This window comes from Myotis lucifugus, unplaced genomic scaffold (assembly GCF_000147115.1).
Source record: "Myotis lucifugus unplaced genomic scaffold, Myoluc2.0 scaffold_322, whole genome shotgun sequence".
NCBI classification, from domain to species: domain Eukaryota; kingdom Metazoa; phylum Chordata; class Mammalia; order Chiroptera; family Vespertilionidae; genus Myotis; species Myotis lucifugus.
The window spans coordinates 402,307-414,796 of NW_005871370.1; the positions used below are offsets into that span (position 1 = coordinate 402,307).

The 12,490-nt window shown below is 54.1% G+C and overlaps 1 protein-coding gene across 2 annotated transcripts in view; it reads left to right on the top strand.

Annotated features, from left to right (window-relative positions):
• Positions 1–1,567, top strand: part of KIAA0753 (KIAA0753 ortholog) — a 58,920-nt gene extending 57,353 nt beyond the window's left edge. For both annotated transcript variants that reach the window (XM_006100666.3, XM_006100665.3), the window contains exon 18: positions 66–1,567. In XM_006100666.3, coding sequence (XP_006100728.1) covers positions 66–183 — 118 coding nt within the window. In that variant the 3' untranslated portion in view covers positions 184–1,567. The remainder of the gene's footprint in view (positions 1–65) is intronic.
• Positions 1,568–12,490: the final 10,923 nt, after the last annotated feature.

Here is a 12,490-nt window from a genome sequence, read left to right on the forward strand (position 1 = left end):
CCAGCCGAGTGAAGAAAGGCTCCCATCTTTGGCTGCATGCCTTCAGCTGTGTTGTTTGTCTTCAGCTTTTCAGAGGAGCTGGTGGACGAGGCTCTGGGGTCCGTGACTGCTGAACTTCGGGACGTGTGCGAAGGCTACGCGGAAGCTGTGTTCACCTCGGAATTCTTAGAGGCTGCCACCTGAAGGCTCTCCACCACGGGGCTCCGTGCCACTGCAGGAGCGGCGACACCACCCTTGGCGTTAGGCACGGCCAGGCTTTATCCAGGCTGTCCATCCAGGCCCAGGCGCTGCCCAAGGAGAGGAAGGACGCGCCGGTGAGGTCATCATCATGGCATTGGTTCTGGTGGTTTACAGTGGAATGTGTTACATTGATTAGTACCCAGGAAACGTGAATTGATTATGATAATATATTTTCTGAATGTATAATTTTCCTGTTGCCACATTCCTCCACTGGCTCAGTTTGGTGATCAGAATGTTTTGAAAAGTAACAGATCGGTGTATTTCATACAGGGATTCAAGTTGCTTCAGAACCCACAGGTGGATCAGTGCCCACAAAAGTGCAATTACCGTCCGGTCCCCTCACCTGGCTCACGTTTCCATGTCAAGCCATTTCCCAACAGGACCGGTTCCCACCGGGTTACGGACTCGAGGCGAGCCGGGTCAGGTTTCCTGCCAGACCTCGGCCCTGTGCAGCTCAGTGAGAACAGGAGCCACCAGTTGTCAGTCACAACAATCAACACATCTCTCCATGTGCAGTTCCTAGCGGCTTCTCACATGTTGAGTTCCTCAAAGTCTTCTCTTGCTATCAGTGGACATATTCGGACACACAGAGCTTTCTCTGAATTCAGAGGAGATCAGAGCACATCGGAGTGGGCCTGGCCTCTTGTGCCCGGTCAGAGGTGCAGAACTCACTTCCATCGCTGGCGAGGCAGACACGTCGGTGTTTCCAGACCAGAGAGACCTGGTGGGAGGAGAGAACCAATTTGAATGACATGAAGACCTCTGGGTCTGGGTCTCCAGGGAAGGGAAGAAACTTCAGAACCATAATAGCTTGGTCATCGAACGTCTCGTAAGTCCTATTTTACCAAGAGAAAAGCTTCTGTGTTTTCAGAAGCTCTGAATTCAGAAAAAGGAATGTGTATGGAAAGAAGGCCACTGCCTGGGAAAAGGTTCCCTCAGTTTCTTGCCTGAGGCTTGTGAAAAAAAAATGTGAAGAGTGAGTGATGTAGACGTTCCCATGGAATAATGTGAATCTTGTTTGTAGCTTATAGAGTGTTGTCACCTGGGGTTTTTCTGAAGTGCAAGTGTTCCAGGTGATGGTTTAAGCTGCTTGATCCCACTTATTTGTACAAAATTGATTTTTGTTTAATGTTAATGTTTCTTGATTAATCTTATATAACCTCAGAATTAAAAAGGCTTCAAGGGAAATTAAAGGGTTTAATTTGAGGAGTTAATGTGTACACTTGAATTGATAGGATTGTCTGTCTTCATCATTGATCGCTTTAAAGTTATTTGTGTGACAGTTTTACTGTGCTGATCTTTTAAATAAACTCAGTATTTTAAAGTATATGCATGTCTGTTTGAAATAATTTACATCTTTGTTCCACGGGCAGAGTGAAATGTGATATGTACATTAGAACCACTGAGACTGCTTTTCTGCTTGATCTGAGCAGAGTGGATTGTTTGCCACTCCTTCCCACCCGAAAGAAAGAAATGAAAATGAAAGCTAACACTTACTGAGCACATACTACGCACCAGGCATTGCTCCAAGTGCTTCCCACGTATTAATTTAATCCTCATATCTGTGTGAGGCAGACACCATTATTCTGATTTTATAGATGAATAAAGTGAGGCACGGGAAGGGAAAATAATGTCATCACACACGCCTGTGTTCAGTGATGCCATGATCCTGGATCACTTGTTCCCTAAAGACCTTTGTCACAGTCTTGAGAGTCCACACGAGTGCATTCTCCTGTACTCGTTCCCACTCAGCACGTCCTACGCTGTCGCAGGAGCCGTCCCTTTCCTAAGCACGTCCTGTCCGCAGAAGGGTCAAGTCCAGACTCCTTTGCTTTGATTCAGGATCTTCCCAGCCTCTCCTGGCCCTCCCCCCAGATGGGTCTCCCGTCTCTGACTCAAGGTGGGTGAGCCTTACTCCTGCCTCGTGTCAGGATCTACTTCATAGCCCCAAGGATGCAGGCAGTTGAACCCTTCAGGTGTGAATATTCCTGTAGTAGCCTTGACTATCCCAGGCCTCTAGAATTTTTGTTCTTCATGAACAAAGGCTACGTGTGTAGGTCATTCTCTAATCCCCTTCCGCTTCCTCATGAACTATTCACGGATTAGTTTCAGAAACGGACATGCGTGAATGCAGCGTGTCTGGGTTACTTAGGCTGTCCCAAGTCACAGAGATGACGACATTCAGAAGTGTGTTCTTGCCCTGACCGGTTTGGCTCAGTGGATAGAGCGTCAGCCTGCAGACTCAAGGGTCCCAGGTTCGATTCCGGTCAAGGGTATGTACCTTGTTTGCGGGCACATCCCCGGTGGGGGGTGTGCAGGAGGCAGCTGATCGATGTTTCTCTCTCATCAATGTTTCTGACTCTCTATCCCTCTCCCTTCCTCTCTGTAAAAAAATCAATAAAATATATATTAAAAAAAAAAAGTGTGTTCTTCATGCTCCCCCTCTGATCTGTCCAGCTTTCTCAGCCCGGGTCCTATGGGGGGTTTTAGCATGTTTACATGCTTGCCTGAGTCTGTCTAGCTCAAGCAAGTCAAACTCGAGTTTGGCGGGCCGTGTGCCTTATTTGGCCATGAGTTTGACATGCTTTGCTAGCTCCTCAAGGGCAAGGTCTCTGCCGAGCGAGTAGTTGGTGCTCAGAAAAATACCTTTTTAAAAAATATATATTTGTATTGATTTCAGAGAGGGAGGGAGAGAGGGGAGAGAGAGAGAGAGAGAGAGAGAGAGAGAGAGAGAGAGAGAGAGAGAAACATCAATGATGAGAGAGAATCATTGATTGGCTGCCTCCTGCATGCCCCACATCAGGGATTAAGCCTGCAACCTGGGCATGTGCCCTGACCGGGAATCGAACTGTGACCTCCTGGTTCATAGGTCAACACTCAACCCCTGAGCCAGGTCCGGCCAGAGAACAAGGAAGGCACTTTCTCTTGGGGTGGGTTGTACAGGGGTCTGTCCCAGCTCTGTAATCTGTAAGCGTGTTATCTTGTGAGCTGATGTAGAACGCCAGCCACGAAGAACTGCAGGTCCCGTCTCCAGGTGCTGATGCATTTGGAATTCACACTCAGAACCTCAGGAGCCTGCCTCCCCGTTAAACAAGGAGGTGTGCCTCCGGGGCCGTGCTGCTCCTGGCCCTGGTCAGCAAACAGCGTGGCGCGTGGGCCATCGGGGCTGGGGGTGGCCCGGGGCTTGAGAGGAGGACAGAGAGAGGTGCTGTGCTCCCTTCTCCCTCTGCCCGTTGGTGCTGGAGGCAGGGAAGCGATGGGACTCGGGGGAGAGATGGTGATGGAGAGTCTCGCCCTCACCTCCCTTCTGGAGGGAGTGCCCGGAGGAGGCGCCGACTCGGCACTGGGTATCGCCGGGTGGGTCTGCAAGGCAGGAGTGGGTCTGAGTGATGCCCTTGGGACCACAGGAGAGGAGCCACGCCAAGCCGGGGTCTCCAGGGTTCTCTTCCTTAACTAAGGGGACTCTTATTTTAGCCACTTGCGAGAGCGATGAGAGTTCGCTGAGCATCAGGAGTGTCTGCCCACATCACCACGGTCACCATCGCCCTTGGAAGGGCCGGCTGCTGAGAGCACGTGGTTCTTGGGGCTCCTGAAACACAGCAGAAAGGCGGTGGCCGGCCTGCCTTCTTACTAGACAGTGGCCTTCTCGTTCACCTCTGTCGGTTTCAGAGCAGAGATCTGGATGCTTCGACTCTGAGCATGTTTATTAGGTGGTTGAGCCCAACAGCGTGGGCTGGGTTGGAAGGGCTTCCACTAGACATCCCGAGTGCTTCCTGTCGGTCTTCAGTGAGGGCCTAGGAAACCCCAGATGGCGACCCCAGGACCCGCCGCCAGGCCCAAGTGAGCTCAGCCAACACCCATCAGTGTGGGTCCCTCTCTGACTTGGAGCCCCTCCTTGGTGGCTCCTCCTGCCAGCCTCCCGGGGCCTGTTCCTGCCCGGGCCCTGCTCGCTCTCACCAGTCTTCCAGGGCCTGAGGTGTGGCTTCTCACCGTCAGCTGGGGATGGGGAGCCCTAGACCACTCACCCCCCTGGAAAACCCCCCTTTATCTGCTGCTCTTGCTGCTGCTAACCCTCATCCATTTTCCTTGAACCAAGCCTGCTGCCTCTCCCATTTTTCCTGCTGGCTCTCCATTAATCCGGCCTGACTGCGGTGGCTGCCGCTGAGTCCATCATCCGGTCCTGCCACCATGTCTGCCCCCAGCCCAGCACCCCAGTGGGGTGTCTGTCCCCAAGCCCAGCCCAGCACCCCAGCGGGTGTCTGGAGGGTAGGCTCCCCGCCTCGCCTTGTCCTGCTGCCTTGCAATAAATAACACCTTTGCTCCCACCTTCCCTGAGGCCTGGCCCTCAGTGGGTCGAGCCATGGGCCTGCGCCCCTCCCATTCCTCTGCACCCGGAGAAGCCATCCATCTCTCCTGCCTCCATCATCTCCTCCTGGCACTGCCCTCTCCCCGTCCAGGGCGGTCTCTCCCCTTGGGAACTCCAAACCGTCGTATATGCCATCTCTGGTGATGCCCTTTACTCCCATGAGACCCCTGGGTCTCTCCCTCCGCCCATTCCAATATCTTCAAATCCTTGCTAGAAACCCTTTAAAAGCCGAGCAGTTTCTGGAGCATTCATCTAGCAAAAGCTGTTCACTCAGCTCCCCCATCTCAGCGCCCAGCCATAGTGTGCCCCTGGGAACCAGGCATCACCCAGCCGTGGGGCCTCCCTCCTGGCACTGCCTTGTCTTCCCCAGGTGGCCCTTTGCTTTCCTTGCAACCCTCCACATGCCTCTTTGCTCCCTCTCTTGGGATCTCTTTACCTGGCTTTCCTCCCGGCCTCCCGCAGCCCAGCTTCCTCGCTGCTGCCTGCCTCCTGGGACCTGGTCGCCTTTCTTTCCTGCTTGCGTGGCTCCCCAGAACCTCCCACCCACGCAGCCTTCCTCTGTCTTCCCCCCTCCATCTTGGTGAGGTCAGCCTCAGCCCTCCCACCTGTGGGCTGCAGATCTGGTGGGCGGTTGCTGGGCTGAGCTGAGAAGCCAGGGCACATGGCTGCCATCCACTGGGTGGGGCCCTCAGGACCCGAGTCCGACTCCACCCATGCGGGGCCACCCTCCTGGGAATGGAAGAAGCCCAGGGAGCCTCTGGCCCTGAAATGCTGCGATCGAGTGGCAGGAACATTGAGATCCCGGACGGATGTGTGGGCTCAGCCATCTACCCCACAGCCCCAGGGTTCCCTAAGCCTGGGCTGAACTTGACCCAGGAAGCCCCCAGCCATTCCCACCACCTGATCCTTGGGAGCAAGCAGGAGGCTAAGGCCAGAGAGCTGGGAGCGAAGCTGGCCCGGGAGCCTGTGCAGCCACCGTCCCTTCCGGCCCCTAGAGACCTTCTGGGAGCGAGTCCAGCCTCCAGGCCCAGGCCCGGGAGGAGCGCTGATTCTCCTTGACCCCATTGTTCACCACACTGTGCTGGGAGCGTTACCTAGAGACCAGGAGAGACTGCGTAAACAACACCACCACCGTCCCACATCCACTCAGCACTTACCACTCAGAAATGCCTTTAAGTACATTCTCTTCTCTCTCCAGGTCATTGTCACCTCCTGCGTTGTGTACTAGCAGGAACTCGGCCCAATTAACACCTTGCTGACCAGTCACGAGATACCTCGTGTCTGCACTTACATGAATTTAAGTAATTTTAAACCTCTACATTGCTTTCGGACCTTACAATGAAGATCCCTCGTGACCCCCATGCCTCAGTTTCCGCATCTGTGAAAGGGGTAACGACAGTAGTGCTCTCCCAGGGTTATTGGGAGGAGTAAGGGAAGGCACCCCTGCAAACACCTAGCATGGCACCTGACAGGCAGCAAGTGCTCACCAGATGTCACTCCAGGGGTACCCCTGTGCACCTTGTAAGGGAACCCTGGGGCTTGTTTTCACAGCCTTAGTTCTCAAGTGCTGTCTTTGTCTTCTTCTTCCTGTTGTGTTCTCTTCTGTCTATAATCCCGTCTCTCCTTGCCTTGCCCTTCCGACCAAGCACTTGGCAACACTGTTCTGAGCCAGGCCACTGGCTGCCCTGCCAACAGATTGCATCTGGTTCCCCGTCCAGCCGGGCCGCTCGTGGAAACGGCACCGCGGACAGTGCTGCAGGCTTGCTCCGGGCTTGCCGTCCGCCAGGCCTTCCTGAACTGGACCACATCCTAGGGGGCGGGCAGACAAAGTATTAATAGCCCTCTTTTACGGGTGAATTTTATAAATTGGACCTTATGGACATTAAGGGACGTGCTCGGGTCGTACAGAACACACAGTGACGGAACCAAAGCTCCATCTGCGTCTCATGACTTCACAGCTTTCCATGCTGTGGCACGATTTTGTCTCTCTCTCAACGAGGTGGTTCTGAGATGGTCTAGAAAACCTTAGCAGATGTCAACTGCAAGTCCAATCTCCATTTTTAAATATTTGTATGGTCCTGCTCTATGCCAAGCACTGTGCTTGGTTCTGGGCATACAAAGATGACTACTTTCCTAGCAGAGCCCAGCCCAGCAGCCCAGCGGCCAGGAGCCACGCTGCTGCCTCCGTTTCCAAGTGCTCCCATCACTTGCTGCCTCACCCTGCACTCCTGCCAGGGCCCGGCCCTGCCCAGAACCCAGCCACAGAGTAACGCTAATCATCCACTATGAGAGCTTTATTGATATGCTCTCATTTGACTCTGACACTAACACTGAAACAGAGATTATTAACCCACTCGACAGGTGACACGGAAGCCAAGTGGGATGGGAATTTTCCCAGCTGGAAAGTGGTGTCCCCATGTCTGACTACATAGTTCTCAGTGCCCTGCAGTGGCTTCCCGGGGCCCTGGCCTCCAGCCTGTTGCCGGCCAGGCTCTTCCTCCCAGAACCTCCTGCCAGGGCCCGGTCTCCACCCCGACGGCACAGCCACACACTCCTCTGGGGGCTCACCCGTGCCCTCGCCTCCTGGGCCCGGGCCATGCGCTGAATGGGACATGCTCACACCAACCCTGTTCAGCCAGCACCTGGGCGGGCTGTGCCTGTCCAGCACCGTTTTGCAGATGGCTTCCTGCCCCGTCTGGGCCAGCCTTGCTGGGGAAGCCATGTCCCCAGCCCTCCAGTCTAGGATCCCCCTGTCTCCCAAAGGCATTATAGCCTGGCAGCCCCTCTCCAGGTAGTGGCACACTGGACCACAGCCCCCGTGGGCAGTGGACATTTAGCAACCACAGCAGAAAGAAGCCCCTCACTCCCAGGAGGGCCAGCGAATGCCACTGGGTGATGCTCACTGGTCTTATTATTGGCTCAGTTTGGGCAACAAGCCTGTCCCTGTTCTAATCCCTGTGCTCTGATTGGTCAGATCTGAGACACGTGCCCACCCCTGATAAGGAGTTATTAGGTCAGCAGCATCTCAACCACATGGACTAAACGTGGAAAATCAGGCCCTGGCTACCTGAAATGGAGGGAGTGGGTGCTGGACAGGCAAGACCTGCCCGTGTGCACCGCACAAAGTACCATGTCTCCTGAAGACTGGGCAATGCCAGACCGGCGTGGCTCAGTGGTTGAGCATCGACCTATGAACCAGGAGGTCACTGTTCGATTCCTGGTCAGGGCATATGCCCAGGTTGCGGGCTCGATCCCCAGTGTGGGGCGTGCAGGAGGCAGCCGACCAATGATTCTCTCTCATCATTGATGCTTCTATCTCCCTCTCCTTTCCTCTCTGAAATCAATAAAAGTATATTTTTAAAAAGATTGGGCATAAGACACATTTTAATTTGCACCAACATCCCCTTCAGGTTCATGACACGCTATGCAAATGCAGAGATAGTTAAGCAGCAGACCCTCCTAAGGCAGAATGTAAACAAAGGTGAAATAGAGCAGAAAGCAGCCACAGTCCTGGGGCTGTGATTTTCACTGAGGGAGGTTGCAGTTTTGGCAGTCTTCCTGGAGGAGGTGGCATTTGAATTACACCTTGAAAGGTAACTGAAACTCTGCTGATCCAATAAGAGGGGGACGGGCCCCCCAGGCAGAGGGAGCAGCACAGACAGTGCCGGAAGTCTTGAAAGGGGAACAGTGTGTGTGAACATAATGCGAGGAAGCCACGGTGATGGGAGGGGTTGGGGGCAGAGCAGAGACAACGCCATCAGCCCCACACTGGCTTAGTCCCGAGCCAGTTAAGAGGAAGAGCCTTGCCAAAAGCCCTTGAGCGGCCACCGCACGAAGCTAGGTCGTGCCACCTCCTTGCATGGGATGGGAATAAGCCGATTCTCCCTCCCTGTGTCCGCCCTCCCTTCCCTTGAAAGCATGATTTGCCCCAGATTGCCCTGCTCAAGCTTCCTAATCTTTTATTCTGTTTCTAAATGGGGGGACTGCTCAAAGCTTTCCTAATCTTTATTCCTGTTTCTAAATGGGGGAGTCTGTGGAGGAGCCCCAGGTCCCTGCCAAGCGCTCCATCTGTAATCCATCCCTCCTTCTGAAATCCAGCCCGTCAAAAATTCCAGCCTCACAGTAAATGTGCCCAGAGGTCTGCAGGGACACGCTTTTGCAGTGAATGAGAAGCAGAATCGCTGTCCAAACATTGAATGGAGAACAATGGGAACCCTACGGAGGTGCTTACGGGCGGGGCAAGTATCCAGCCTGGGCTCTGCGGTGGGGCGGCCGCTGAGCCCTGCCAGCTCCAGCTGCAGCCGCCCCCTTGGCCAGCCGGGCATCATCCCCAGCCTGGCCTCCTCGCCTGTATTAGCTCTTGGTAATGGATGTTATATCTGCTCAGTGTGACGGAGGAGTCTTGGCAGTCTTCACCGACCTGCAGAATCTCCCCCGGGCCCTCCAATGAGGAGCCTGCAGCCTCCGTCAGCACATAGGTGGCTCTCCAGCATGTCAAAGAGAAATCCCAGGCGTGTCTGAAACAGATGTGGGCCCCTGAGCAGTGGGGTCTTCATGAGGACAGTCTGAGCCCGTCAGGGCCTCGGCCTCACCATCAGGCTTGGTTTTGCCATCCTTGCCTCTGCAGGGAAGCCTGGCCTGGCAGACAGTCCCTCACTCCACGCTGGGGCCCGAGACCCACGCGGAGCACGGTGCAGCCCTGTGACCTGTGGCATGTGTGACAGAAGGCCACCTGGCCGTGGGAGGGGACAGGGATGCTGGCTTGGCTCTGCCAAAGCGTTTAATTAACTCAGATAATCATTCACAGGTTTGGACAGCAACAAGCCCCGGACTCCCCACACTCACTTAGGGGGCCTGTTTCCCGTCCACACAAAGGGATGGACAAAAATAGGAGTTCTTGCTATTTTGAAGGGTCAAGATCTCTTTAAAAATCTGCAAAAAGCTATGGGTCCTTTCTTTACACACATACACATGTACACACATAGATGTATATGGGCATATACTGGTACATGTAACATGCATACACTCATATGCACATGCACACATATAAATGTGCACACATGCACCCACACTTGCAGCTTCACATCCAGTCCTAGAGCCTCACAATTCTCAGGTCCAGCAGGTGAAGGAACCCGAACTGAGAGACTGTGTGGCCCGGTCTAGCCCCTGTCACACTTCCAACGTTGTCTGTGTACACAGCAGTGTCCCCACCACTAAGCACTTCCCAATCTCTTACTCTGAGGAGTCAGAGGAGGACCTATTACCGCCCAATCCACAGACGAGAATAAAAGCCCAGAGTGGAGATGGGAAATCAGAAACCAAAGTGGGTCTAGCCCTTAGGTCTTCTCCTGCCCAGTCTGGGGCTCATGGGCTCCATCACTGTTTCTTCTCCCTTTTGTAGGCCATGCACCCTTTTGATGCATGAAAAAAATCTTACTTCCCCCACCCCAGGAATCCTATGTAATAAAAGCCTAATATGCAAATTGACCGAACAGCAGAACAACCAGCGGAACTACCAGTTGCTATGACATGCATTGACCACCAGGGGACAGATGCTCAATGCAGGAGCTGCCTCCAGCCTGCTGGCCCCAGGCCAGCCAAGGTGGGTGCCAGCGGGGGCTCCCCGATCCCCCCAGCTGGTCGCCTCACAGGTCGGCCCTGATCGACCCCCAGGCCTAGGGACACTACCTATGCACAAATTTCATGCACCGGGCCTCTAGTTTCCAATAACAGTGTGTGGAGAGCAGAAATGTACCTCCCCAAGTTGTGGTTCACTGTGTCACAGGCTGAGGAGGCTTTTGTTAATTTTATTTTTCTATAGCTTGAAATATAATTTAAACTCTGGAAATTTTAGTTGTTCTTATTTCCCAAATATGAAATCTTGTAACGTTCAAAAGTTAAAAGCCATATAGCCTGCAGCAGCCCCAACGAACACGCCTCTTCAGGTATTGGTGCCGGGGATCCAGCCCCTTCCCAGAAGTTTCCTGCAGGGGATGCCTCGGGGCTCTCGTGCATGGAGTGCCAATTACAGATGCACTAAGAAGTGCCCCCCAAACAGCAGGCAGCGGGCCTTTCCTGGAGGTCTCGGGAACCCTTAACTTTGGCAGGAATTCAGGAGTGAGTTTTGTGGGTTTGCAGGGTCTGTAAGATGGCATAGCTCCCAGCATCGAAGTACCTCGCAATTCCACGATGCAGCCTCTCATGAAAACTGTCCAGCCCCTCACAAGTGTATGACACCCCCAGTGCCCTGAGATACAGTCCTCTGGCTGCAGGAGCCCACCTCCCACAGCGAGCCTCTCAGAGGCCCCTCACCCACTCCTGGAAGCTGGGCATGCCCACATGTCCCGGGCATGGCCAATCAGCCCTGGCTGGACTGAGTGGTGCAAAGGTGAGGTTCCGTTAGAACCCAGTCTGTGGTGGGGGTGTCATGGCGAAGAGAGTGCTGTCAGGCCAGCGTCGTCCTGCTACGAGACAGCTGCCGTGCTTCATGGTGCTTGGCCTTCTTGAGCTGCCTCAGTTCCCGGCTGCTCTCCCAATCTGTCCCTGCAGCCTCGTTGGAGTCCCTGAGACCCCGATCGCCTGCCACAAAATTCCCTTTTTAAAAAAAATATATTTTTATTGATTTTTTACAGAGAAGAAGGGAGAGGGATAGAGAGTTAGAAACATCGATGAGAGAGAAACATCGATCAGCTGCCTCCCCCGCACACTCCCTACTGGGGATGTGCCCGAAACCAAGGCACATGCCCCCGACCGGAATCGAACCTGGGACCCTTGAGTCCGCAGGCCGACGCTCTATCCACTGAGCCAAACCGGTCAGGGCACAAAATTCCCTTTTGCTGAACAGAGTCCAAGTCTGCGCCCCTTACACCAGGAAGCGTCCTTGTTGCACGCACACCTTGTGAGCCTTGTTTTATTTCTGCAAGCGAAGGCTGCCCTGGCCTCAGCAACACATCACTGCTTCTCAAGGCAGCAAGGGGTGGAAGGACAAGGACGAGAGCAGAAGAGACTCCTCGCCACAAGCCAGCCAGCCTTTCCGGCATGGGAGGCTGTAAGGAGGAAGCCCTGAGCCAGGAGCCTGGAGATGCCCGTGCAGCACATTCTGTGCCACCAACACCCTGTTTTTGATCCCGGTACTTGGGGCCCCGCTTCCCTCTCTGTACAGAGAGGTGCTGAGCCCAGGGAGCTGAAGCTCCATCCTGCCGACTCTGACAGGTCCCGAGTCTAGACACACTTCTGATCCTTTAACTTCCTCATTGGCATAAGGAGGCCCCCACCCGCTTAGGAGGCCCCCACCCGTTTAGGAGGCACTGCCCAGGGACTCCGAATCGGAAAACAAAGACAACTCAGGCCTCTGCCCAGCATCCTTGTCTATCACCTTCTTAGCGCTGCACCCCGTGTGCCTGTTCCTCCCTTCTCACACTGAAAGCCCAGGCTTCCAGGAATCCTGTCCTTAGATCCTTTGGAAATGGATTCACATGAAATGACCAGAGGGGATGTCTAGAGCTGCCTCTTCAATCACCCGCAGCCCTTCTGGGCCAGGATGTGTTCTTGACAGACCGCGACCAGCAGGTAATTTAATTGGCGCCTGCCTGCCGAGGTTTACCGGGAGCGGCTCGGAAAGGGATGTCTCCTGACAGGCGGCGAAGCCTGGAGTCCCCAGAGTGTCCTTATGCTTAGCGAATAATCTAGTATATCTTTAATAAGTGAAGTCAATCCACTTTCAAAACCCTTGTAAAATTCAGCCTTTTAGTTATTCTGATGAGAAGCATTCAAATTCCAATATGAATACATAGCCGAGCAGTGCGGGAGAGCTGCCTGGGGGTGTTGGGTTGTCAGCGGAGGAGGAGGAGGAGGAGGATGGATGGATGGAGGAGGAGGAGGAGG